At 44.0% G+C, this 27,735-nt stretch overlaps 3 protein-coding genes across 8 annotated transcripts in view; 1 reads left to right on the top strand and 2 right to left on the bottom strand.

Annotated features, from left to right (window-relative positions):
* LOC109904260 (F-box only protein 34) overlaps positions 1-9,731 on the top strand; it is a 29,332-nt gene extending 19,601 nt beyond the window's left edge. For 4 of the 5 annotated variants that reach the window (XM_020501494.2, XM_020501496.2, XM_020501495.2 and 1 more), the window contains exon 3: positions 5,798-9,731. In XM_020501494.2, the coding sequence (XP_020357083.1) occupies positions 5,798-8,294 (2,497 nt within the window). In that variant the 3' untranslated portion in view covers positions 8,295-9,731. Of the gene's footprint in view, positions 1-1,453; positions 3,672-5,797 lie in introns of those variants that run through there. The other variant, XR_002257157.2, reaches the window with a different exon arrangement.
* Positions 9,732-13,460: 3,729 nt separating this feature from the next.
* On the bottom strand, positions 13,461-23,488 carry LOC109904261 (beclin 1-associated autophagy-related key regulator-like). 2 transcript variants are annotated; one of them, XM_020501498.2, is made up of 9 exons: positions 23,187-23,488; positions 20,318-20,380; positions 20,125-20,167; positions 19,902-19,983; positions 19,419-19,656; positions 16,878-17,107; positions 16,417-16,625; positions 15,384-15,469; positions 13,461-15,301 (listed from the first exon to the last, which is right to left on the bottom strand). In XM_020501498.2, exons 1-9 carry the CDS (start codon positions 23,222-23,224, stop codon positions 15,001-15,003), a joined length of 1,290 nt encoding a protein of 429 aa, XP_020357087.1. In that variant the 5' UTR covers positions 23,225-23,488; the 3' UTR covers positions 13,461-15,000. The 2 variants fall into 2 exon arrangements, with proteins under 2 accessions (XP_020357087.1, XP_020357086.1); XM_020501497.2 differs by lacking the exon at positions 23,187-23,488 and adding an exon at positions 21,011-21,505.
* A 347-nt stretch (positions 23,489-23,835) lies between these two features.
* On the bottom strand, positions 23,836-26,709 carry LOC109903222 (TATA box-binding protein-like protein 2). Its single transcript, XM_031787917.1, has 7 exons — positions 26,598-26,709; positions 26,018-26,361; positions 25,636-25,723; positions 25,459-25,550; positions 24,934-25,101; positions 24,425-24,519; positions 23,836-24,280 (listed from the first exon to the last, which is right to left on the bottom strand). The coding sequence occupies exons 1-7, from the start codon at positions 26,652-26,654 to the stop codon at positions 24,204-24,206; spliced, it is 921 nt and encodes a 306-aa protein (XP_031643777.1). The 5' UTR covers positions 26,655-26,709; the 3' UTR covers positions 23,836-24,203.
* Between the last annotated feature and the right edge of the window lie 1,026 nt (positions 26,710-27,735).

Genomic DNA, 27,735 nt, shown 5'->3' with positions numbered 1-27,735 from the left:
GATAATTTGTCCAAATCGTACAGCTTTATTTGTTTGGGGTTTGTTTACCTAGCCAGAAAAGTATATTGTGTTTACCTCGTATGTAAATGACGACCCATGTCTTTATGACACTGGCCTGTGCTGTGCTTCAGGCTGCCTCAGCCCAAGAGTAGTATTTGAACCCAGGTCTGAAGCCCACTAGCTCCCTGCCTCGCCTCAGGAAGAACATGATGTGATGTTACACCATAATTGCAGCAGGCAGAGCCTCAGACTGATTGCTCGGGTTTGTCCCAAATGTACCCTATTCCGTATATAGTGCACTACACTAGGTCCCGTAGGTCTCTGGTCAAGAGTAGTGCACTACATAGGGAGAATGGTGCCATTTGGGACACACCCTCGTGACTTCATACTTTTGAAGTTGGATCAGTTCCCTGGCAGCGCCCCATGCTGAAGAAGTCATGGACTCTTGAAAGAGGGAAAGAGAGTGAAAAAAGGTTGTTAAATTGAAGCTGCTCTCTTTCGCTGAGTTCATCCATGAGCTCACCCCATCTGAGCCCATGACTCACCCCCCCCCCAGTCTACCCAGGGCCAGGTCTGTTGTGCTTTTCACTTCAGACCGCTTGTTTTCTTTTTACCTAACGCTAAGTTAGACTTTTCCCTCAAATTGCCATTAGCGCTGATGTGTTTTAGGCACAGTCCAAGTAATTGAGAAATGTCTAGGGGGTGTCCCCCAAATGGCACCTAGTCCCTATATAGTGCATTCATTTTGACAAGACCCCTATATAGGGAATAGGGTGCCATTTGAGGCGCAGCCTCTGTAGGGTCTGAACACTGCTGGGAAGGGGAAGTGTCTCTTCTGGCCAGGTTGTGTAATAATAAGCAACAGTAAAACTTGGCGAGCCAGACCAGGGGCCTGTTTAGGAGGGTGCAACTACAACGTTACAAAACATTCACATGGAAGTATATTGTGTAGAACACACAATTCTGTCATCTAGAATAGGGAGTCATTTCAGTATCTCTATTCCTTACATTTCTATTTGCAAGGTTTCTGAATGTTTCACCTCACTGAATAATACACTCCTGAGTTGGCTCCTCTCCAGGCATACATCCCCTGTTTGCCATGACAATGAATGACAAGGAGTTGTCATGACAAAGGCAGAAACCGACTGTTGGGACTTGGTGAATTAGTCTGTGTTCTTCATTAACCCAGATAAACCAATCTTTGCCCTGGCTTGAAAGCTGAGACTCCTGCCTGCTTAAGTGCTGCCAAGGCAGTGTCTTCATTGAAACCAGGAAGTGAAAGTTGTATTGTGCCAGTAGTGCAAGTCTTAGTGTAGTTGCTGCCATGGAGATATATGAGCCATGTTGATGTTGGTGCCACTCTTAACTTGTTGCTGTGACTGCCCGTGTGTGTGTGTACACACACAACGTGATACTGACCTGACACATGAATTCCTTCTGTCGGTTTCCATAGAGCAGTGAGAACACTGGGACTGGTGGGAGAGAAGAAAGGAGAGGAGAGTGACGAGGGCTACTGCAGGCCTTTCAAGGACACACAACAACAGGCTGCAATTTTTCTTTCCTTGACACACTGCTTTACACACTCACCGGCTAGCCAATGAGTTGATGAAGCCAACCCAACCCCACCCCTAGAAAGCAGGGTGTATCCCAAATGGCAGCTGATTCCCTATGTACCTTATGTGCCCTGGTCTAGATTAGTGCACTATATAGGGTGCCGTTTTGAGAAGCAGCCAGTGCCTTTGCTGTCACCTTGTTGCCCTCTAACACCTCCCCCACCCCTGCATGCCATCCCTGAATTGGTCACGTGACGTGCCCCACCTCCCCTCCTTTCTGTCCCCCATTATCAGAGTTCCAGGGCTGCAGTGAAGAATGCCTTATATGCACTTGTGCCTGTAAGGCTGTGAGGACTAGGGCCTGTCTGCTGTCTGTCCTGTCCCACTGTGGCTGCTTGAAGTCATGTCCTGTGTGTCTGTGACAGCGAGAGAGAGACTTGCTTTGGCAACGTTAACATGTGTTTCCCATGCCAATAAAGCCCTTGAATTTAGTGTGTGTGTTAGGGGTGTATTGGGGGCTAGGTCAGCTGAGAGGGCCTGTTTTAGGGCCCAGCTGTGTCTTGACTTGAAGGCTCTGCACCCATTGTCAGAGCAGAGGGAGGATGGGCTGGGGGAACAGCAGTCCTTGTGTTGAGGTTTAGTGTGACACGCTGTTCCATGACCAAGACACTTAATGTGTCCCAAATAGCACCCTATTCCCTATTTAGTGCACTACTTTTGATCAGGACCCATGGTGCACTACTTCTGACCAGAGCCCTATGTAGGGAATATGGTTCAATTTGGGACTAAAACTGTCTGCAGTGTGAACAAGAGGGTCATCTGGTTCTGAGCTATCCATTCCAAGGCATGGAGCTCTGCTCCTTCTTCCTGTCTTATCATTAGGATGAAAGATCTCTCATAGATAAGCTTAGGAAACAGGCTGCATTAAAGGAAGGAAGAATCCACCCATTACTATAATTTTGTGTTGCATAACACTATGTGAGAACAATGTTTTTTCTTAACATTTTCATTATGTCATAATGTTGATAGCAACATGAAAAGCAACACCCACAATGCTCTCTTTACCAACTTTAATATAAGCATGTGAAGTACAGTTGAAGTCGGAAGTTTACAGCTTTTATTTCTTTCATCACATTCCCAATGGGTCAGAAGTATTTGGTAGCATTGCCTTTCAATTGTTTAACTTCTTGCGGATCAGTAGGACGCCAGCGTCCCATCGACAACTTCTGATGAAATTGCAATCACAGAAATGGTCATATTTAACATTCATGAAAATACAAGTGTCATACATCAGTTAAAAGCTTAATTTATTGTTAATCCAGCCGCTGTGTCAGATTTCAAAAAGGCTTTACGCCGAAAGCACACCATGCGATTATGTGAGGACAGTGCCCAGCACACACAATCATTAACATTTTCCAACCAGGCAGATACGCCATGAAAGTCAGAAATGGCGATAAAATAAATCGCTTACCTTTTTTGAAGATTCTGTTGGCATTCCAAAAGGCCCCAGCTACATAACAAATTGTCGTTTTGTTCGGTACTGTCCTTTATATCCCCAAAAACTCAGTTTAGCTGGCGCACTTCATTCAATAATCCACCGGTTTCCCTCCTTCAAAATGCATACAAAATTAATCCCAAACGTTACCAATAAACTTCTCCAAACAAGTCCAACAACGTTTATAATCAAACCTCAGGTACCCTAATACATAAATAAATGAAAAAATGTAAGACTGAGAATCGTTATTGTCATTACCGGAGATAAACCGAAAAGTACGCGCATTCACTGGAACTCGTAATAAACACTACAGCCAAAATGGGAGCCACTTAGAAAAACTACACATTTTCCCAAAAACAAGCCTTAAACACTTTCTGAAGACTGACATCTAGTGGAATCCCATAGGAACTGAAATCTGTGAGGTTTCCCTTCATATTAAAAATGACAGCCATAGGAATCAATGGTTGGTGAAAAAAAAAAAAATCCTGGATGGTTTGTCCTTGGGTTTTTGCCTTCCATATCAGATATGTTATACTCAGACATTATTTTAACAGTTTTAGAAACTTTAGAGTTTTCTATCCAAATCTACCAATTCATATGCATAGCTTCTGGGCCTGAGTAACAGGCAGTTTACTTTGAGCATGCTTGTCATCCAGACGTCAAAATACTGCCCCCTAGCCCAAAAAGGTTCACTTGGGTCAAACATGTCGGGTAGCCTTCCACAAGCTTCCCAAAATAGCCTTCCACAAGCTTCCCAAAATAAGTCAGGTGAATTTTGGCCCATTCCTCCTGACAGAGCTGGTGTAACTGAGTCAGGTTTGTAGGCCTCCTTGCTCACACACACTTTTTCAGTTCTGCCCACAAATTTTCTATGGTCAGGGCTTTATGATGGCCACTCCAATACTTTGACTTTGTTGTCCTCACGCCATTTTGCCACAACTTTGGAAGTATGCTTGGGTCATTGTCCATTTGGAAGACCCATTTGCTACCAAGCTTTAACTTCCTGACTGAGATCTTGAGATGTTGCTTCAGTATTTCCACATCATTTTCCTTCCCTCATGATGCTGTCTATTTTGTGAAGTGCACCAGTCTCTCCTGCAGCAAAGTACCCCCACAACATGATGCTGCCACCCCTGTACTTCACGGTTGGGATGGTGTTCTCTTGCTTGCAATCCTACCCCTTTTTCCTCCAGACATAACAATGGTCGTTAAGGCCAAACAGTTCAATTTTTTTTTTCATCAGACGAGAGGACATTTCTCCAAAAAGTACGATCTTTGTCCCCATGTGCAGTTGCAAAGCATAGTCTGTCTTTTTTATAGCGGTTTTGGAGCAGTGGCTTCTTCCTTGCTGAGCGGCCTTTCAGGTTATGACGATATAGGACTTGTTTTACTGGGGATATAAATACTTTTGTACCCGTTTCCTCCAGCATCTTCACAAGGTCCTTTGCTGTTCTGGGATTGATTTGCACTTTTCGCACCAAAGTACGTTCATCTCTAGGAGACAGAACGCTTCTCCTTTCTGAGCGGTATGACGGCTGCGTGGTCCCATGGTGTTTATACTTCTGTACTATTGTTTGTACAGATGAACGTGGTACCTTCAGGCATTTGCAAATTGCTACCAAGGATGAGCCAGACTTGTGGAGGTCTACAATTTTTCTTTTGAGGTCTTGGCTGATTTCTTTTGATTTTTCCCATGATGTCAAGCAAAGAGGCACTGAGTTTGAAGGTAGGCCTTGAAATACATCCACAGGTACACCTCCAATTGACTCAAATGATGTCAGAAGCTTCTAAAGCCATTACATCATTTTCTGGAATTCTCCAAACTGTTTAAAGTCAGTCAACTTAGTGTATGTAAACTTCTGACCCACTGGAATTGTGATACAGTGAAATAATCTGTCTGTAAACAATTGGTGGAAAAATGACTTGTCATTCAGAAAGTAGGTGTCCTAACCGACTTGCCAAAACTAGTTTGTTAACAAGAAATGTGTGGAGTGGTTGAAAAACAAGTTTTTGTCTCCAACGTAAGTGTATGTAAACTTCTGACTTCAACTGTAGCTAGTTAGCTGTAAAATTGCCTTAACAAACTGCACTATCAATTTAGGATTCTACAATCTCACAATGTTCAACCTGCAGATCGAGTTACCACACAGTGGAGTCTGACATTTGTAATTGCACCATGCAATGCACCCTGGACTGAAGAGGCAGACAAATAGGAGAAATGTGTTAGACCCTCTGTTAAATTACAAACTTCTCTTAGGAATATTGCAACAATATCAATGGCTCATTCTAGAGAACATTTCCCATGTAATAAAATCGGCCAGTATAGAAATCTGACATGTATGATAGACGTTTTCACCATCTACGATTTGTATTCCTATTAACGAGCATTGCAGTGAGAGCATCTTACGCCAATCTAAAGTAGGCTGGCTAGCTACAGTAGTCTTCAAGGCAAGCCCAACACTTTTCCACTGTTAGTGTTTTCATGAGGGAGGTTTTGCCGGGGGGGGGTTTTAGGCACATGCACGGCAAACGTTCTCCTCCTGGCCTTGTCTCCTCTCCTTCTGCATCTCCGTGCCAAGAGTAAAATGTTCAGAATGTGTCAGATACAAATATAATCACTAGAGCTGACTTAAATAGCTATTCTGCCTTCTAAGAATATTCTCTGACATTGCATCTTCCTGAACAGGCCCCTGGTCAGACGGTCACATCACATGCAACACAGTAACTCATTCATTTCCTTCTGTTCCAGGGTTGCAGCCATGCATCTCAAGCAACACCCCAAACTGCAGAAGAAAGAGATCTACCTGGAGTCCAATCAAGACAGCCAGAGAGGCCTTCATGTGAGCCAGCACGGGGTCCTGTCACAGAGGACAGTGTGGGGGGTCCGCCCAGCAGTGGCCCTGATTGGTCCGATAAGCAACGGGCTAGGCCAGGGTACTGCCTGCTACCCCCTCAGTGTCATATCCACCAACACCCTGCAGTGCTGCAGTAATGACAACAGTGGCTCCAACCACCTCAACAACAGTAATAATAACCACTGTGACAGTGGACTGCAGACCTCGAGGCTGAGTGAGTCCGAGGGGGATGTATTCTCCAGTAGTGCCACCTGGGCCCAGAGTAAAACCTCCAAGACCACCTCCTGCAACACCCCCCCCTCCCTGCTACTCTCCACCTGCACCACCTCTTCTACAGGCTCTGAGAACCAGGAGGCCTCCTTAATCTCTTATGAAGGGGAGGACAGAGAGGGACCGCTGGAAATCTGGGCTGTCATCAAGCCTGGCAACACCAAGGAGAAGATCGCCATCTTCGCCTCGCCCCAGTGCCGTGGAAGCCTGGTGAACTGTGGCGATGGAGAGGCCGGTGAGGACTTGGTGAGCAGCAGCCAGGTGAGGACCGTGTCTGTGAAGATTAAGAGCTGCTGGGAGGACGAGGGTGGCTCTGTGGCCAAGCGCAGGAGGAGGTCAGGGTCTCAGGGGCACCACCAGGACCGAGATAGACAGTCATCCGGAGCCCTGGAGACACTGAGCCCCACTGAGAACAGCCCTGTAGAGGTGACCTTCTGCCTCAGAGAGAGCCCCAGAGTGCCTGAGTGTGGGGAGGTGGTTGTACGAGTGGATGGGGAGCAGGTGTGTAGGGTAGAGGATGAGGATGAGGAGGTGAGTGAGACTGGGACTGACAAGGCTCTCTCTGTGGTGGAGTTGGTGGCCTTCTTGGAGCAGAGAGCCAGCGACAAGCAGGTGGACTCTAAGCCTGTGTCTCTGCGGAGCTCCACAAGCATTACCTTAACCAGGGGGCTGTCACTGATCCTGGAGCCTAAGCAGCCCAGACCCCCAGACCAGAACCCCCAGGGGACCGATGAGGCAGAATGTGTAAAGGTGTCAGACATGGTGGCCAAGCTGGAGTCAGAGTGCCTGAAGCACCAGAGTGTTAGAAGGGAAGGGTCCAGATCTGGGGGAGAGCTCTCACGCAACAGCCTCACGCGCAACAACCTCTCACGCAACAACAGCCTCTCGCGCAACAACAGCCTGCGGAGGAGGGTGGGCCGGGTGCTGCTGGCAGGAGCAGATGCCTTCTCCATCTCAGCCCAGCCACCACCACCTCAGTCTCCCACTGGGCCCCACCATGGACTAGAGGAGACGACCAGGGTGCCGCACCGCCACATTAGTCCCTCTGCTGGCTATCCCTCTGCAAACACCAGCCACACGGACAAACTAGCTCCCAGCAGCTGCCGTGAAGCTGCCCAGTTGGCTTCCAGCACCTCTGACTCAGCCTCTCCGTCTCGCAGCATGGACTTTGGGTGTGGCGCCTCTGTCGTCAGAGAGCCAGAGGAGAGCTGTGAGGCCCAGGGCCTGGGGCAGCAGAAGAACAGGGCTGTAGAGTCTGGGCAGAACCTGCACTTCCAGCTCCTGTCAGAGCAGGCCAGGTCCAGCAGTACAGAGAGCAGTAGTAAACTACAGTGTGAGGAGCCCCTCCCAGGCATGCTGTTCTTCTCACACACTCTGCCCTCACAGGTGGTACTTGAACACACACTCCCACACACAGTCAATACTCCCACCCACACACACACCCACCAGGAAATGGAATCCAGCCCTAAACCCACCAGAGACTCAGCAGAACCCTCCAAGATTCAGCCCTGTGACCCTTCTATCACTTCTCTACTCCCTGAACCCATATCGCACAGTGAGAACTGGGCCAAAGAGGAGGACGAGGCGGTGAGTGAGGGAGAGGGGAGTGATGTTAGCCGGTGTGAGACAGTGCCTTTCCCCCTGCGCCGCATGGTGTCTCACGAGTTCCTGGAGATGCGCTTTAAAATCCAGCTGCTTCTGGAACCCCAGCAGTACATGTCCTTCCTGCCTCATCACATCATCATCAAGATCTTCTGCCTGCTGCCCACAGAGAGCTTGGCCGCGCTAAAGTGCACCTGCCACTATTTCAAGTTCATCATCGAGAGCTATGGCGTGCGCCCCGCGGACTCCCGCTGGGTGTGCGACCCCCGCTACAAAGACGATCCCTGCAAGCAGTGTAAAAAGCGGTACGGGCGCGGAGACGTGTCCCTCTGCCGCTGGCACCACAAGCCCTACTGCCAGGCACTGCCCTACGGCCCCGGGTACTGGATGTGTTGCCATGGTTCCCACAAAGACACGCCCGGCTGCAACGTCGGTCTCCATGACAACCGCTGGGTGCCCGCCTTCCATAGTATCAACATGCCAATCTATAAGAAACCCAGGGAGGTCTCTGAGGAGTAGTGGTACAGACAATGGGAGGAGAACTGACTTGACTTCTGTGCGCTTTATTTTGTCTGAGGGCTGATGTCTGTCTGTTGCCATATGTGCATGTGCATTTTTTTGTGGGGAGTTTGATGGAAATCATGTTGCTGGATCTCTTCCTTTACCACTTTCCCCTCCTGACCCCTAACCTCTGACCCCTCAGGTCCTCTGAGATTGTGAGCACTTTAACCGTGGTCAGAATTCTCAATCCTCAAAGGATTCTGTCAGGGTATTCTATTTACTTGCTTCAATGTTTTGGGTTGAAGCATAAACTCTGGTTCTGATAAGTGTGTGTTGAAGAGAAGAGCTTTAATGAGTCTTTGTCTTCAGTGTTGATGCTTAATGTGTCCCTCTTTACCATAGCTCTTTCCTTATGCATCAATTGACCGTTACATTGGAATAGATACTTTAGTCAAGGTAAAGCCTATCAATGTTATGCAGTGTATCCCACCCACAAGTGATTTACTCAGTGTGTGTTATGTTGTCTAAGTGAATACATACATGGCTGCAGGTCCTTGGTTTATGCAAAATGTGAATCAACCCTATTCCATATCCCGGTTGCTTCCCAAATGGCACTTAATTCCCTATATAAGGCACCCACAGGGCTCTGGTCAAAGGTAGTGCACTATATAGGGAATAGGGCGCCATTTGGGTAATGGAATCTATATCCCCACTCCACTATATCAGGCTCCGGGTCAGAGGCTTTGTTGTTTTTGGATCTGATTGAAACTAGTTTGTTCTGTGTCCTGTTGTGTTTACATTGTACATAGTGCTACAGAGTCCTATATCAAAAACAGGGAGAATAAGCGTGACGAGCAGCACGAGTATCTATGACTTGACTTGAATGCATTTATTAGCTTCAGTTTGGTAAAAAGAAAAAGGTATTTACCCTGTCATATGTGTATATTGCTGAATGATTATTGGGTGTTTATTTTGCAGTGGGTCCCAGATGTATAACCCAGTCTGTAACCCATATGCTTATTACAGCTCGCATTTTTTTTTCTCTAACATTTTTTTTAATGTGTGTTGGAATTGGCACACTTCCCTATATAATGCACTACTTTTGACTAGGGCCCATAAGGCTCTGGTCAAAAGTAGTGCGTTATTATATAGGGAAAAAGAGTGCCATTTGGGATGAGTTTGTTATTAATATCCCTCTTTTTATAATGCTATAACTTCTTGAAGGGAAACATGGGAAATGTCACCTCAGTGTTTCTGTTCATTACAATGACTAACTGGACATGATCTAAAAGAAAAAGAATCAGGCTTGATGACAAATGGGAAAAATAATGGTCTCTAAAAGTAGTTTGCTCCCAGATATATATATTTTTTACTTTGTTGTATATTCCTGCTGTATTCTCTGTAAATGCATTTTACTTCCAATAAAGCGCATTAATTCGGAGGTTTTAACTGTCATACCCTACCTTTTCATTGTCTCTTTTAAACTGGAAGGAAGAGTACCTGTCTCAACATAAAATGTATTATTTTTCTTTAGTGAGTCTCGACTTTATGAATATATGGAGGGACTCCAGCCATACATGTCACTCCTTTCCATTTATCACATCTTGAGGTCATTCAATAACATTCAATTGTCAATGTTGTGTTCTTCACAACTTAAGGTCTGTACTGTAGAGCTGGTTGGTATGCTTGCCTTTCACTGGGGCGAGGGGAATTGGTTAGGGTCCAGGTGTGTTGGAAAAGAGCACAATGGAATTATAAAAGCTTCATCTATGCCTTGCTGTGAAAATGAATTTCTGGAAGTTGATATTTGGTCATGTCAAACAGTTGAGGGAGATTCACTGCTGGTCAATTTTATAATTGAATATAAAAATTGCTTTCTCAAAGGGTCTGGACTGTCCATTTTAAAAAGGAAGGTGAGATGAGTAAGCAATGTACCAAACAAAGGGTGTTAAGTCCAACCCTGGTTCATATCGTCTGCCTCCTCATGTGCAATTTTTTTATTTTATTTCAGGTGCCTTAAGTCACAACCAGGGGATGACTAAGGCTTGGCAATAAAATGCATTAATATATTGTGGTTTTGATGCTGATCATCATCTAAATCCAAACTTGTTAGAGCTCTTTTAATTCTGAGTACTAGCAGGCCTTGTGTATTTCATGTACATTGTAGTCTGTGCCTGCCTGCCTGCCTGCCTGCCTGCCATACAAAATAAATAGATTTACCAGCAAGCGAAGGTTACTATGGCTGGGTTTACACAGCCTAAATCTGAATCATTTTTTTCACTAATCATTTTTTTTTTGACCAATCACAGATCTTTTTCACAGCTGACCTAATTGATCCACACAAATTAGTGGAAAAAAAAGATCAGAATTGAGTTGCCTGTGTAAAAGCAGATTTTGTCAACTGTGGAACCTGTTTTTCTGGTTACAATAGTTTGGGGTTTGCAGTGCAGCTAACACTAATGCCCTTGAGTCCAGCTGAACATAGTTGTACAAAACACTTGACTCCACTTAACACATGCTTCTGGTTCAACGCAAACTTTTATGGAAGAGAAATCACATGAATCCTTTTTTTTAAACAACCTATGTCACTAGTAGGTTATAAAGGTTATTTTAGTTTTGTTTCACAAGGTAGGCAAGTTGAGAACAAGTTCTCATTTACAATTGTGACCTGGCCCAGATAAAGCAAAGCAGTTCGACACACAACAGAGTTAAACATGGAAAAAGCAAACATACAGTAGAAAAATAAGTCTATATACAATGTGAGGTGAGAAGGGAGGTAAAGGCAAAAAAAAAAGGCCATGGTGGTGAAGTAAATACAATATAGCAAGTAAAACACTAGAATGGTTGATTTGCAGTGGAAGAATGTGCAAAGTAGAGAGAAATAATGGGGTGCAAAGGAGCAAAATAAATACAGTAGGGAAAGGGGTAGTTTGGGCTAAATTATAGATGGGCTATGTACAGGTGCAGTAATTTGTGAGCTGCTCTGACAGCTGGCGCTTAAAGTTCGTGAGGGAGATAAGTGTTTCCAGTTTCAGAGATTTTTGTAGTTCGTTCCAGTCATTGAGAAGAATTGGTTTTGGGGGTGACCAGAGAGATTTTACTGCTGGAGCGCGTGCTACAGCTGCTATGGTGACCAGCGTGCTGAGATAAGGGGGGACTTTACCTAGCAGGGCCTTGTAGATGATCTGGAGCCAGTGGGTTTGGTGACGAGTATGAAGCGAGGGCCAGCCAACGAGAGTGTACAGGCCACAGTAGCGGGTAGTATATGGGGCTTTGGTGACAAAACGGATGGCACTGTGATAGACTGCATCCAATTTATTGAGTGGGGTATTGGAGGCTATTTTGTAAATTACATCGCCAAAGTCGAGGATTGGTAGGATGGTCAGTTTTACAAGGGTATGTTTGGCAGCATGAGTGAAGGATGCTTTGTTGCTAAATAGGAAGCCAATTCTAGATTTAACTTTGGATTGGAGATGTTTGATGTGAGTCTGGAAGGAGAGTTTACAGTCTAACCAGACACCTAGGTATTTGTAGTTGTCCACATATTCTAAGTCAGAGCCATCCAGAGTAGTGATGTTGGACAGGCGGGCGGGTGCAGGCAGCGATCAGGTGGAAGAGCATGCATTTAGTTTTACTTGTATTTTAAGAGCAATTGGAGGCCACGGAAGGAGAGTTGAATGGCATTGAAGCCTGCCTGGAGGGTTAACACAGTGTCCAAAGAAGGGCCAGAAGTATAAAGAATGGTGTCGTCTGCGTACAGGTGGATCAGAGACTCACCAGCAGCAAGAGCGACATCATTGATGTAAAGAGAGAAGAGAGATGGTCCAAAAATGTAACCCTGTGGCACCCCCATAGAGACTATCAGAGGCCCGGACAACAAACCCTCCGATTTGACACAACTCTATCAGAGAAGTAGTTTGTGAACCAGGCGAGGCAATCATTTGAGAAACCAAGGCTGTGGAGTCTGCCGATGAGGATGTGGTGATTGGTCATTAGAGATCTTCATTCAAGTTTTCTAGGGAAATGGTGCTTATTGTGACGTTTTGCATAAATGCATAATCTGTATTACCGTTGATATACAAATTATGTTCCACAAGCCCCAAAGACAAAATAAAGCAAACGCTTAAGACGTCCATCCGTGTGTACATGCATGTCTAGAGAACAGGCAATAGTAGAACACAGCGATCAGGTTCTATACTGATCAAAAATGTAAATGCAACATGAAACAATCTCAAAGATTTTACTGTGTTACAGTTCATATAAGGAAATCGGTCAATTTAAATAAATTCATTAGGCCCTAATCTATGGATTTCACATGACTGGGAATATAGATATGCATCTGTTGGTCACAGATACCTTAAAAATAGGTAGGGGCGTGGATCAGAAAAGGTCTGTATCTGGTGACCATTTCCCTCATGCAACGTGACACATCTCCTTAGAATCAAGATGATCAGGCTGTTTATTGTGGCATGTAGAATGTTGTCCCACTCTTCTACAAAAGCTGTGCAAAGTTGCTTTATATTGGTAGGAACTGGAACACGATATCATACACGTCGAGCCTGAACATCCCGAACATGCTCAATGGGTGAGGTGAGTATGCAGGCCATAGAAAAACTGGGACATTTTCAGTTTCCAGGAATTGTGTACAGATCCTTGCCACATGGGGCTGTGCATTATCATGCTGAAACATGGTGGCAGATGAATGGCACGACAATGGGCCTCAGGATCTCGTCACAGTATCTCTGCATTCAAAATGCCATCAATAAAATACAATTGTGTTCGTTGTCCATAGCTTATGCCTGCCCATACCATAACCCCACCACGGGGCTCTCTGTTGACATCAGCAAACCCACGACGCCATACAAGTCTTCGGTTGTGAGGCCTGATGGACGTACTGCCAAATGCTCTAAAAACAATGGTGGTTTATGGTAGAGAAATGAAAATTCAATTTGCAATTGCATGCACCCTCAACTTGAGACATCTGGCATTGTGTCGTGACAAAACTGCACATTGTAGTGGCCTTTTATTGTACCCAGCACAAGGTGCACCTGTGTAATGTAATTCTGTTTAATATACCACAACTGTCAAGTGGATGGATTATCTTGGCAAAGGAGAAATGCTCACTAACAGGGATGTAAACAGATTTGTGCATAACATGAGAGAAATAAGCTTTTTGTTCATATGTAACATTTCTGGGATCTTTTATTTCAGCTCATGAAACCAACACATTACATGTTGCATTTATTTTTGTTCAGTGTACAAATGAAGTAAGCCAAAGATGTGTCCCTTTATATCCTTCTCATTTATGCCACCTATATGTCATACCTGTAGAAGAACAGACCCACACAAACAGTTCAGGCACCCACGTTACTATAAAAAGATTAAGGGCTCCATTCAAACCATATCAAATGCAGCGATACAGAGTTCACAATATAAATTATTTAAAAGTAATTTCTGAATGAGCCAACATATGAAGCATTTACCATGGATGTAGTCTCCGCCAATGCTAGAACATTGCCTTTAAAATTTATATTGGGCTGTGGTGCCAAATTTCCACAAAATGGATTGAATAGAGCCCTAAATAAAAAGGAAAACAAGATAACACTAGGTCACATAACCAACCAACCCCCCCCCCCCCAGAAAAAGTACAAAGTTGTACAGCTTCAGTGGGGTTCTTTGTCCCATTCTGCTTCCATCACACAAACCTGACCAATAAGTAAACAGCAATTGAAGTAAAACAAAGTGTGTCATAATTCTGAGAAGAACACTAAGGTCATGCCCCTTGTTTGGCATTTGTCAGTATTCAAACAATCCTTACATGAACCATTTTGTAGTAATGCAGCATGAAGGTCATCAACTGCATCCCAAATGGCACTCTAATTCCCTATGTTTTGATTTATTTAACCTTTAACCAGGCAAATCAGTTAAGAACAAATTCTTGTTTACAATGACGGCCTACACAGGGCCAATTGGGAGTCTCATAGGGCGGCGCCTGGAAGCAAACCAGGGTCTGTAGTGACGCCTCTAGCACTGAGATGCTGCACCACTCAGTGTAATGCACTACTTTTGACCCCCAAAAAATAAACATTAAGAACTGACAATAAGGATGGGTACACAGGACAGTCCAGATGTCAGGAGGAAAATAACAGGATAGAATGAAGCCACATTTGTACGTCTCATATCCAGTGCAATGCTGTGGCATTCCTTAGTCTTGACATTTTCAATCAACGTAAGTTAATGCAACTGCCGGTCCAGTCTCTTTTGAATAGTCTTCTCACAATCACTGGGATGGAGAGCAGAGCACCCAAAGTCTTCGCGAGAGAGACTACTCATTGAACAACAACCTCCCCAAAAGTCAGTCTTTCTCACTATAAACATTTTTCACCAGAAGAATCACTGCTGCTATTTCAATGACAACTTTTCTAGTAAAAACAAAATATCCCTTCTTGGTGGTTACAGAGCAGGGCAGGAGTTGACTACAGGCAGAGAATGGAGCAGAACTCTCTCTGTGTTTGGGTATGTGGAATTCTGTATAGCTCCATCAGTCCAGCCTGTCCTGGGGTGTATTCATTAGAAACCAAATGGACTAAAACAAGGAGGGACTAAATTAACTTGTCCAATAAGAAACCCTAGTTTTTAATTCTACATTACAAAACGTTAATTCATATATATTTTTGCACTAATGAATACAACCCTGGCCAGTGAGCCTCCAGGTTTCTCTCCCTCAGCGCTGGCCGGTGTAGGCCCGGAACCAGGAGGTGACGGAGGCAGCTGCTGAGGAGATCATGCCCCCGGCCTGGCCCACAGGCTGAGACACCTGCATGGCCATGCTCTGGGACAGGTCCATGGGCTGGGAGGGGATGTCACAGAAGCGTGGGCTGGGGACCGTCTCCCAGTCTGTCCCCAGGTCTGTCTCCTCGTCCGTCACCATCTCGTCTCCGCTCTCCTCCGCAGGGCCGGCCGCCTCCGGCTCCACAAACTCCATGGAGTCCTCCAGGTCTGCAGTCACCTCGTATGGACCCGTCCTGCACAGAGGGAGGAGATTGCGTCCCAAATGGCACCCTATTCAAAATAGAATGCACAACTTTTGACCAGGGATTTTCTTACCTGCCCAGGTTCTTGTTGTCAGGAGAGACTAGGAACATGATGTTCCTCAGGGTGTGGTGAGGGTGCAGCAGCTCACTCTCAACATGCTGCAGGAGAATACACAAAACTGGTAAGTGCAGGGTGTCCACCCACTCGGCCCAGTGTGGCTGAAAACGTACATTGGTGATGTAATCTCACTTCCTTGTCATAAAATACATTGTACAAAGACAAATATGATTCATGTTCTGAATGGTTCAGTAGGGTCTTTCTATAACATATCATTACCATTATATCCCAAAAGTTGGATTTCGTGGCCTAATACATCTGCTAATAAGCGCTGAGCTCTGTTGACATAGCGGTGCGCTTTCTCGCAGCGACTTGAGGATTTTACATGGCTGTGGTGGTCGTCTGCAAAGTTGTTTCCGCGGATCGCAAAAAGCCAAATGAACTCAAACAGTTAAATGTAAAAAGCTTGCCGTACACTCATTTCACAGTGATACGCTTGTTTTTGTGAGAAATCTAAATAAGAACTGGAATGTCACACTATGTATGCGTGTATAAAAAGGTATAATGAAATCAAACGCGTATAGTAAAATACCAGGTCATGTCTCAAAATCAATACCCATCTTACCCCTATTTTGACATTGTAGCATTTGTGGCACAAATCCCATTCAAGTCACAGGACCGATATTTACATTTTTCACACAGTCAAAACATCTATAATTGACTTTGTAAAGTTTCACAATCATTTAAAAACATTTTTTTCGATACTTTGGGGTTGTTTGGACATGAGCAAAAAAATGCTAATATCGGTCCCATGACTTGAATGGGATTTGTGCCACGAATGCTAAAACTTTAGCATGTAGACACCATGCCAGAGAAAATAAACCAAAGCATGGATTTCTGTCACTGTGCAAGCACTATGGACAAGGTAAGGAAACCAAATGTGTCTTTTTGTAAATTTGGGTGAACTATCCCAAACACTGCTTAGAACTCAGAAGAGCAGCAGAACGGCAAGGGGAGAAAACATAAGAGGAACCATGCTCTGTAGTACCTGTGAGAAGCAGAGGTGAAGGATGTTGGTGTTGAGCTTGGTAACAGCACGGGTGAACCTGTACCTGCTCAGGCTGTCACCACAGAACTCACTGTTGCACAACTTCTTGGGCAGATTGACATCCAGGATATGAGACAGGATGTTGATGAGCTGGGTAGCATAGCAAAGAGCTGCACTGATGGTGTGGGCTGGGTTGATGTGGTCCAGCTCTGGAAATGAAAGCTCTTAATGATCACAAATAGCCTTGGCACAGTACAAGTAAATATTGTCAATCGTTCATCTCCAAGGACAAGATGTTCCTCTTAATCAGCTAGTAGTTTCTTCTTTTGGTAAGTGTGTGGCGCTACAAAAGTATACTAAAATATATGCACTAACTGCACTGTAGGTCACTTTGAATAAAAGCGTGCACTAAATGGCAAACGTAATCATTACATACAACGTATTTTACTAAAAAGTCCTACCTGGCCCCTCATTGGTGCTCTTGTCTTCCACCCAGCTGTAATAGGGGGAGCAGTCCCCGTTGCTAGGCAGCATGACCCTGGGTCCGGTGATGCTAATGCTGGTTTCGCCATTCTGGTCGTCCCAGATCCAGCGCCCTGACAGGTAGGTGGTGCGACGGGCCTCAGCCAGCTCACTCACCGTGCTGGAGGTCAGAGCCAGGTCACACTCTGACAACATGTCTGCTGGGTCCCTGAGAGACAGAGGAGCAGAGAGGAACATCTCTAAAACTCTTCAACAAGTAGTTGAGAGGGCCTATACTTGATATCTATTGTTAAAGCATCAAATCCCTGGACAGACTATTGGTCCTGTCCTTGAAAAAAACTAAAAGCCCCGAGTCATATTCCGGCCAGCCATGGAGTAATACAGTATATAAACTAAACTCAGCAAAAAAAAGAAACATCCTCTCACTGTCAACTGCATTAATTTCAGCAAACTTAGCGTGTAAATATTTGTATGAAACATAAGATTCAACAACTGAGACATAAACTGAAGAAGTTCCACAGACTTGTGACTAACAGATCTTGAATAATGTGTCCCTGAACAAAGGGGGGGGGGACAAAATCAAAAGTCAGTATCTGGTGTGGCCACCATTAAGTACTACAGTGCATCTCCAGTTGCCAGTTCTTACCCCACTCTTCCACCTGCAAGTTCCCAGATATTTCTGGGGGGGGGGGGGGGGGGGGGGGGAGAATGGCCCTAGCCCGCACCCTCCAATCTAACAGGTCCCAGACATGCTCAATGGGCTCTTCACTAGCCATGGCAGAACACTGACATTCCTGTCTTGCAGGAAATCACGCACAGAACGAGCAGTATGGCTGGTGGCATTGTCATGCTGGAGGATGTCAGGATGAGCCTGCAGGAAGGGCACCACATGAGGGAGGAGAATGTCTCCACTGTAACAGACAGCGTTGAGATTGCCTGCAATGACAAGCTCAGTCCGACGATGCTATGACACACCGGCCCAGACCATGACCTTCCATCTCGATCCCGCTCCAGAGTACAGGCCTCGGTGTAACGCTCGTTCCTTCAACAATAAACGCAAATCCGACCATTACCCCTGGTGAGACAAAACCGCGACTAGTCAGTGAACAGAGCTTTTTGCCAGTCTTGTCTGGTCCAGGCACGGTGGGTTTGTGCCTGTAGGCGACGTTGTTGCCAGTGATGTCTGGTGAGGAACAGCCTTACAACAGCCCCCTGCCAACAAGCCCTCAGTCCAGCCTCTCTCAGCCTATTGCAGACAGTCTGAGCACCGAAGGAGGGATTGTGCGGTCCTGGTATAACTCGGGCAGTTGTTGTTGCCATCCTGTACCTGTCCCACAGGTGTGATGTTCGGATGTACCGATCCTATGCAGGTGTTGTTACACGTGGTCTGCACTGCGAGGACGATCAGCGCTCCGTCCTGTATCGCTGCCTTAGGCGTCTCACAGTACAGACATTGCAATTTATTGCCCTGGCCACATCTGCAGTCCTCATGCCTCCTTGCAGCATGCCTAAGGCACGTTCACACAGATGAGCAGGGACCCTGGGCATCCTTCTTTTGGTGTTTTCAGAGTCAATAGAAAGGCCTCTTTAGTGTCCTAAGTTTTAATAACTGTGACCTTAATTGCCTACTGTCTGTAAGATGTTAGTGTCTTAACGACCGTTCCACAGGTGCATGTTCATTCATTGTTTATGGTTCATTGAACAAAGATGGGAAACAGTGTTTAAACCCTTTACGATGAAGATCTGTGAAGTTATTTGGATTTTTACAAATTATCTTTCAAAGACAGGGTCCTGAAAAGGGGACGTTTCTTTATTTGCTGAGTTTATAAGAAACCCAGGGAGGTCTCTGAGGAGTAGTGGTACAGGCAATGGGAGGATAACTGACTTGACATCTGTGCACTTCCTTTCTTCTTAGGGCTGTGTGTGTCACCATATGCACATTTATTTTTGGGGAGTAAGGGAAACCATGTTGCTGATACTGATGAGGAATCGCTTCCTTTACCACTTCCCACTCCCTCACAACCTTCTCCTGACCCCTGATCTCTAACCCCTCCTCAGGTCCTCTGAGATTGTGAACACTTTAACGGAGGTCAGAATTCTCAATCCTCAAAAGGATTATGTCAGGGTATTCTATTCACCCAGCAGTTGGTGGAGGGCACTCCTCAAACATTGAATAATTAGAGCAGTTTGCCAGTAGGAAGGTGTAGCAAGCTCATTGGATGGCTACAAGAAGCGTGTCTGCAGTTATCTTGGCCAAAGGCTGTGGACAACCAAGTACTAGCTCCGGGTGCCAATAATTTTGTCCAAGCATTTGTCTTTATTTTTTTAATTAAATTTGTAAACTTAAGTTTACAAAAAATAAAATTGGATCTGCAACGTTGAAAATCCAATAGGCGACTATTATTTTTCAGCTTATTTGAAAAAATTTAGACTCCTTTATGAAATATATTTGCATCCAAATATATTTGGATGCTACTAATCATATATAGCCCTGCTGCATGAGGTACAGCGTCACTGACCTGCTGCCCTGCTTCTCCTCCTGTGTTGGGAAGATGTGAGCAGTGAGCTCCAGGATGTGTCCCTTGCGGACCTCAGCCAGGTGATCCAGACGACCCTGCAGCTCCTTGCCCTTCTTCTCCAGCAGTTCTCCCAGCCGCTGGTTGTGTCTCTCGATCTTGTCCCTCTTCTCCTGGTGGCGGCTGGCCCGCCGCTGCAGCCTCTGGCTCTCCTCCTGGGAGCGAAGCAGCAGGTCCTTACCTGCGGGTGAGATGGACGGATACTATGTTGATTAATATGTTTAATGGACGCATCCCAAATGGAAAAAGTTGTGGACTATATATGGAATATAATGCCATTTGGGAAGCATCCAATGTCTTCCACTATTTCAAATGTCAGGTTTCATAAAGACATTACGCAGAAAGTATAAAGACAATACATTAAAATATAAACACCCAGGGTCATTTGTCACTGATTTGAATGTCCGTTGGGGCCATGTAACTCACCACTCTTCACCTCTTCGTTCCCACAGCCAATGGCCTCCTTCAGCTGCTCAATCTTCATCTTGCATGACATCATCTTCCATTTCTGAATGAAACCAAACATTGCATTTGAAAAGAATAGGCAGGATATTGAAACATAGAAACACACAGACAGAGAGGCTACATCGCATAGGGCAAAGTAAATTAAGTTGATCATGTTCTTGTGTGTTGTCATAACTTCGATTACCAGCTGATCTGCCTGGACCTTCTTATCCATGGCAGTAATGACCCTGGGAAAAGAGTGTAGATTTATTCATATGATTAATATAAGGATGAAACATTCCTGTATGCAGAAACGATTGAAAACAAAGAGCAAAGTAGTAAGATATTATTCAACAGTCATTTTTGAACTGCAACTGGTCTTATTATTTTTTTTATACCTCTGTTCAAGAAGATCTTTCTTCTCCGTCAGCATTTTAAGTCTTGTCAATTTTTCAGTGTATCTATAAAAAAAATATATTTAAAAAAATTCATTAATAACCCAATGGCATGTACATGTTTTCTCTGACTGCAGCTCAGCAGAATGAGTGAAGTGCCCCCAACATACTCCAAGCACAGGAATTGAGCGAGAGAGTGGCTTAGAACTAGCTACTTTAAAAACAAGATGAGATTCATTTAACTATAGAGAAACTAAAGTAACTGCCATTAGACTACTAGCTAGTCATTGAATTCTGGAAACTCACAAAAACATGATAGAACATGCCAATGTAAGTAAAGTATTAGGCTAATGACCCTTCACTAACAAAGAGCCGTGACACCACGTGTCATGAGTTATTTTTAGTTTCACTACGTTAGCTACGAGTTATGTTCCCCAAACAGCCCGACTGGGTGTAACGTTCCATGGTTCTCTTGTAAACAAACTACCTTGCTAGCTAGCCAACTAACAACGACCTGGTGTTAAGAGCTAACGTTTTGTTTATGGCAATGCTAGCTTCTTGTAAATAAAGCTAGCCAGCTATCATGTTTGTTCGATTGTTGAGTGCTAAAATGATTAGCTGATGATGCCGCATAAGTCGTCATCAGTGCCATTACTTAGAGCCGTGTTTTGAAGTTAGTTAAATGTTAACACGCACAGTTCGGGGTTTCTACCGTCGAAGTACACGAAATCCCCTGCCTGGATGCATCGGGCACAAGTCAGCCTGCGCCTGGCGGTGTTGCAGAGAGGACATCTCTCCACTGCGACATACAGACCCTCCGCGTCGTCCACCGACTCCACCATCAGTGATCCAGGGGAACCTGCGGTGGTTGTGGTGTGTAGGTGGTGCGAGCGAAGTGGTGGCCGAGCACCGGGCAGTGCTCCCAAAGTCCCTTCGCTAGGGCCGAGGGCTCGGACTTCGCTTCCCGCTGAGGATGCCATGGAACTGCCGTTCAAGCGCTAGCTTACCTAGCAAAATGACTGCTACTCTGGCTAACTACCTACATAACTACTGGTATACTGTCTGACACTCTTCGTTGCTTCTTGTTAAGGGTATACCGTCTTCATTTTCGGTTATTTGGCAAAGGCGGCTATTAGCTAACGTTAGCTAGCAAACTGTGTCACTGTTTTTTTGCGTGACATGGTTTGTTTATGTACGAATGGTCACGTGACCACACGTATAATCTGAGTCTATGCACATATCTGTTTACTTTTGAATGTAGCTAATCTTTTTTTAATTTTTTAAATTTTATTTATATGGTCTATGCGACAGATAGATATAATATTTGCAGGGATAGACAACTTTGATGGTTGTAGGGGGCACAAAAAAACTGCTCCTTTAGCAGCCACCCAATATTTACCAGTTTCTAAACCCAGAGGCGCAACATCGCGAGACTTCTGGGAACGCTTGCGAAACAGACCAAGCAGGCCAGTCCGGGGTTTGGGAAGTAAATGAGAGAAGTGAAACATAGATTCGATCCCATGTTCAATTACTTTAAACTTGCTATTACTCTAACCTCGTGAGTGACAGACGCACGTTTTCGTCAAAAACGACTTTAGATCGAAGGGGTGCCTTTGATTTTGACGGGCTGCATAATGCGCAGTTCGGTGCGAGTCGACCGTTAGACACGATTACGTGTATATAGGCATGAGTTTTAGCCACAAATAGAACAATTCGATTTTTAGAGGTTTAGTTATAAAAAATAAAAAACTTTGGTCTAGCAAGCCAACGTCGCAATCACAACGTCTAAAAGTGTGATCGGGGATTTCTATTGGAGAAGCAGTTTCAGCCCATTTTCATACTGCAGCTACTGTCTGTTTTGTGCAATGTTACATACTGCATTTTTGCCATGGGGTATAAAGAAAATGTTGCAGTTTTAAAGCAAGTTTGCTGTAATTTGACACATTTTGATATGGGGTAGAGAGGAGATTTAGCGATTTTATAACTAATTTCATGCAATTCTACTAATTTTGCCATGAGGCAGAGAGGAATATTTGCAGGTTTTAATGATATCTTTGTGAGAGACTAACATCAATGGGACCCCACAGCCTGTAATTCAATCATGATTACTACATTTAGAAAGCTGGCCGCTAGACTCATTTACCAATCTAAATCATTTGAGCTGACATGGGCTAATTGAGTGACTGACAAACTGCTGATGCCAAATCAAAGTTTGTCACGTGCGCCGAATACAACAGGTAGACCTTACAGTGCCCTACAATGCTTTACTTACAGGCTCTAACCAATAGTGCGAAAAAAGGTGTGTGGGTAAGTAAAGAAATAAAACAGTAAAAAGACATTTGAAAATAACAGTAGCAAGGCTATGTATACAGACACCTGTTAGTCAGGCTTATTGAGGTAGTATGTACATGTAGATATGGTTAAAGTGACTATGGATAGATGATGAACAGAGAGTAGCAGTAGCGTAAAGAGGGGTTGGCGGGTGGTGGGACAATGCAGATAGCCCGGTTAGCCTATGTGCGGGAGCACATTGAATTTCACCTTGTTTATTCTAATATTCTCTCTTGCAACAGTAAATTGGAAATTGATCTGACCCTTCAAATGAGGGGTGGCGGGCTTGTCAGTTGCTTATACCTGCTGTAAGGAGATGGTTACTTTACATGTGGATGGGATCAGTGTAACTCACCTGTAAAACAAGCATGTTTTATTATTACTAGCTCTAGAAAACCCTCTAGTTATCTCCACACACAGTTGACTACAATTCCAATGATGTTTTAAATGTTAGTAATCATCAATTGCAAAACGTTTTAAACATGCGGATAACCCCCTTTAATATCAACGAGAGGTTTTCACAAAAAAAAAATGCACTTACTGCAGTAGTTTGAACTGATCCATATGCTGTGTGTGCATCCAGTTGACGAACTACACTTCCGAGTTACGCTTACGCAGGTGTTCGGAGCACACTAGATAGCTAATTAGCACAGGTGGCTGCCTGTAAATAAGCGCTGTAATATGGCCACGTGGGAACCCTAACCCTATAAAGTTGTGTAGTAATTGAACCTTTTGGATTTAGAAAATATTTCTGATATGTTCCTTATGTTTCCAAAATCGTACCGCAACGTTCGAACGCGCGTTTGTGCTCTTAACAAAACTCCCCAGCCAGAAGATGCTGTCAAAGATTTTTATAAATAATTCAAGATTTACCACAGCCTGTCGTTTCCAATGGGAGCACATTAATCATAGTTGGCAGAACAAGCAAGGAGGTGGGCAGAGCCAATCACGAGCTAGTAAGATCCCATTGGCTCGTTCTAAATATTTGCATATTTCCGTTAGGGAACCCCTACTCTGTGAGGTGAGCCAGTGCAATAACTCAATTCACTCTTGCATTCCTTCTAAACAATGGATTTTATTTTTAAACTTTGGCAAAGGGTAAAGTCAACAAAAATGTGTCAACTCTGTTCGTAACAGATTGTTGTTTTGGGAACAGAAATTGTATTGAGATAAAGTTTCATCCATGAGAAAATTTGCCGAATGTCGGCCAAAATTCACTCACCACCATATTTGGTGGCAAGTAGAAATGCCAACCGGATGCTTCAGATTTATACATCTGTGATACTATCGTCAATAGGCGCTAAAGGTGCTTAGCGTCTACGAATGGGTTAGATGTATTACATGCAAACTTTGCTATAATTAATTTCTCTGAGATGGTCAATATTACATTACAGATTCATCCATCCACCATTACAAAATTATAAAAGTACATAAGTGCACCATACACACTTTCCACAAGTATAGCCAACATTCAAAATTATTTTTTGGGACACATTCATGTTTGTAAATAAATGTAGATTCATTTTATTCACCCATATCAGCATTAGAATTGCACTACTTATTGCTTTCTGAATCCTTTCAGAATGGGGTAGATGTTCTCAAAGGCTTCATAGATCTCTCCACGTTCCTTAGCCCCTGAAAGAAAATGTACAGAAGATCTGGTTGCATTTTGTTAATGGAAACTTTACAAAGTAAAAAGCAAGCATCTGAAGCATGTCAACATAGCATGGTGGTGTGTGGAAGTCAGACAGAGAAAACACCAGTGGTCAACATACATACCTGTCAGAACCACTTTTCCAGACACAAAGATCAGTAAGACAATACGTGGTTTCACCATACGGTAGATCAAACCAGGAAACAGCTCTGGCTCATAACTAGAGGGCCCAAAACCACACAGTTAGTTAAAGGGAGCCATTTAGAAATATCTAAATATATGGCTCTGGTTACAGGAGAATAGGTTGCTCAGGTCTGGGGTATATTTGACTGCTGTAAAAAAGAAAAATAACATTTAATACTGGGAATCCTCTGAATATCAGTAGGTCCAGTGTGTCGGGTAGAGTAAGCCGTAAGGCTATTATGAAAACCTTTAAATTAAACCTATTTGGGCTTAAATTCTACAAAAGAAAATGATAGTGGAGCCTCAAAAGCACTTCTGTGCAAGGGTGTTTATTTACACAGTGAAAACATTAAAACTTAAGCATTCAATCAACATAATGGACAGAATTTCTCTGACTAAAGGGGGTCAGTACTTTACAGAGCAGACACTCAATATGTCACAGTGAGTGTACCTGCTGAACTGCTGATGAGTCAGCACCAGACCCTCCAGCCGAATGGGGAAGCAGACATCACAACTCCCCACCATGTTCTGGATCTTGAAGTCCAGGAATTTGGCGGGAAAGCCCAATTTCTGCACCACACGAGCATACTTGCGGGCAGCCAGTCGAGACTGCTCCTCGCTGGCAGAATAGACAGCAAAAACAGAGGAGTTGCTTAAGGAATGAGGGGATCATCTTTATCCACTTTGGGACAAGGGCTCAATGAGCTCCCTCCCATTTCTCCTATCCTTGAGCAATGACAGGGGCAGTACAGCAAATTATTTATTTAGAGTAAATCATCTAAGAGTGGGCCCTGGTAAATGACAGAGTATCAGTGTTCAATAGGGCACACCGTAACAAAACATCTTGCAACAGAAAATAAACATGTGCTTTTATTGGACAAATTCAGGTTATATGTCCCTGTTTCTTAACACTTTATTTTCTACTGAACATGACTATGGTTCATGGTGTCTGTGGTGAACTGTTCTCCCTCCTCACCTCTTGGCTCCTGTGCAGACCATCTTTCCGGAGCTGAAGATGAGTGCTGTGGTCCTAGGTTCCCGTATTCTCATAATGACAGCAGCAAAACGCTGAAACAGAGTACAATGCCCACATCATGGCATGACACCACCATATTGACTTAAACATTGTCTGGGCTGGGCATACTTTGATTACCTTGGGGTTGTACTCAGCGTTTCTGGCTTGAAGAGCGATGGATTTCAGGTCCAGTGGGCAAGCCAGATTCACTGTAGATACAATATTCCTGCACATAAACAACAAATGAGCTCACTTGCTAGCACTCATCAATATATAGAGACTAGACAACTAGGAGGCCTTTTGAAATGGTACCCTATTCCCTTTATAATGCACTACTTTTAATCTGAGCCTATCCTGGCCAATACCTGTATAGGGCACTAATTCATTTCCTAGGGTCATATTAATTAGTGCAAACCATAGCAAAATGTTTCACAACAGAAACCATTTAGAGCATTTGGTGTAAACGGTTTACGTTGCACTAATGGATGGGATCCTGGTTATCGTAACATCCATCACGCACTGTAACATGGGGATTATTCCAGAACTCTCAGCCACTGGAGTCATGGGGGTCATAGGGGTCATGGGACAGAAGGTAGAACCTCCCGTCATGGCCGACTGGTTAGGGTCAGTCTCAGCAGACTCCTCAGGCCTGTAGCCATCGAACACGCGGTCTTGTGTCATGTTAGCATTAGTAGCAGCATTTCCACAGGTGTCCTCTGGCAGGTCATCAGGCAGGAAGCTGAGATCCAGATCCTCCCCGATGTCCTTCTCTGGTTGGCTCAACGAGGAGAGAAAGGATGGGTCCTGGAGCTGAGGGGCGCCCTGCAAGCCCAGGTCCCCTTCAAACAGGAAGCCAGAGGCATCCTAGAAATCACACCAGAGAAGAAAAAAATTATGAGTGGAATTAGATGCATCCTTTAGTCAGTTTATCTTGTGTCACTTGTCGATGAGACCAAGTGGAAAATTAGGATAAAATACCTGTTGGTTGAAGTAATTTAAAATCAAATTTTGTTAATTTTCCTGAAAGATACTCAGACTTCTTTCCTAATACTCAGACTTCTTTCTGTTTACCCTGGCAATCAGGACCACTGGCTACTTACTGGTACATTTCCAATTGGGTCATCAAAATAACTCTCCAATGCTGAATCTTCATCCATGATTGATCATGTAGGAACAGAGCCAGGATTTTTTTAGCAACAAGTGGGAGTCTTGGGGGCGTTCATTGACTGACAGGCGGCTAAATTGGCTACAGGTGTGAATGTCTATGCCCTGCAGGAGTAGCCTGTTTCTGATAACTAGGCCACAGTACATTGTGTGCTGAGAATGATAATATTATAATGAACCACAGTAGGGATTTAAAAGTTTTGATGCTCACCTGATTCTCATGCTATTTTGATAAATAAAAATATATATACAATTATAATATTCAAGTCTGTCAGCAGAAGAGGGAGACAACTTGAGATGAACCTTAGAAATCGTTTTGTAGAAGTAGATCGACACATGAACATTACAGGAGGTAAACAACTATGTACAGGAGGTAAACAAATATGGAATTACTGTATTTTAAGATTTCTACACAAATACCGTTGAATATTACATATCTTTTTTTCTATAAATAATGTTCCTTGGGACGTTTAGAATATTGAATTAGCAGAATTAGCCCCCAAATATGATAATTTTAAACTGAATTGCTTTAACGTGCAATGTAATGGCAGAAAATCTAGATGCAGTGAAAAGGTGTGACAGACTTTCCTCAGGAGGCACATGGTGAGTTAAAACGTAAAAAATTGTGACATTTGTAAAACTGGACAATCCTTTGCAAGCTACCCACTGAAGCAATAATACGAAATAAATCGTGTTCCTTCTATCTCAATAGATTCCCACGATATGAGTTATATTACCCATAAAACCTAGCAGTCAAACATGGAAATTATTCCAATCATTTTCCCACCATTCATTTTTCCCATAGGGGATTTTTAGAAACACGTCAAATAAGAGCTGTGTTTCGTGTAGACTTACCCTGTTGTGACATTTTGATAAGAGTGTAAATCTAAGAGTGTAAAAAGGTGACTTTTATCAATATATTCACCTGTAATTGACCCTCAAAAATGAAATGCTAATTAGCTGCTAATGTGGCTATTATAAAGAACTACAAATGCCATAATGATCTGGACAAGGCTGACGAATCGAGGCAAATGTAACAATCTCTGGATTAACTATTTTAGCTAAATGTAGTAA

Source organism: Oncorhynchus kisutch, linkage group LG14 (genome assembly GCF_002021735.2).
Source record: "Oncorhynchus kisutch isolate 150728-3 linkage group LG14, Okis_V2, whole genome shotgun sequence".
Lineage (NCBI taxonomy): Eukaryota > Metazoa > Chordata > Actinopteri > Salmoniformes > Salmonidae > Oncorhynchus > Oncorhynchus kisutch.
This window is presented reverse-complemented; position numbering and strand designations above follow the sequence as displayed.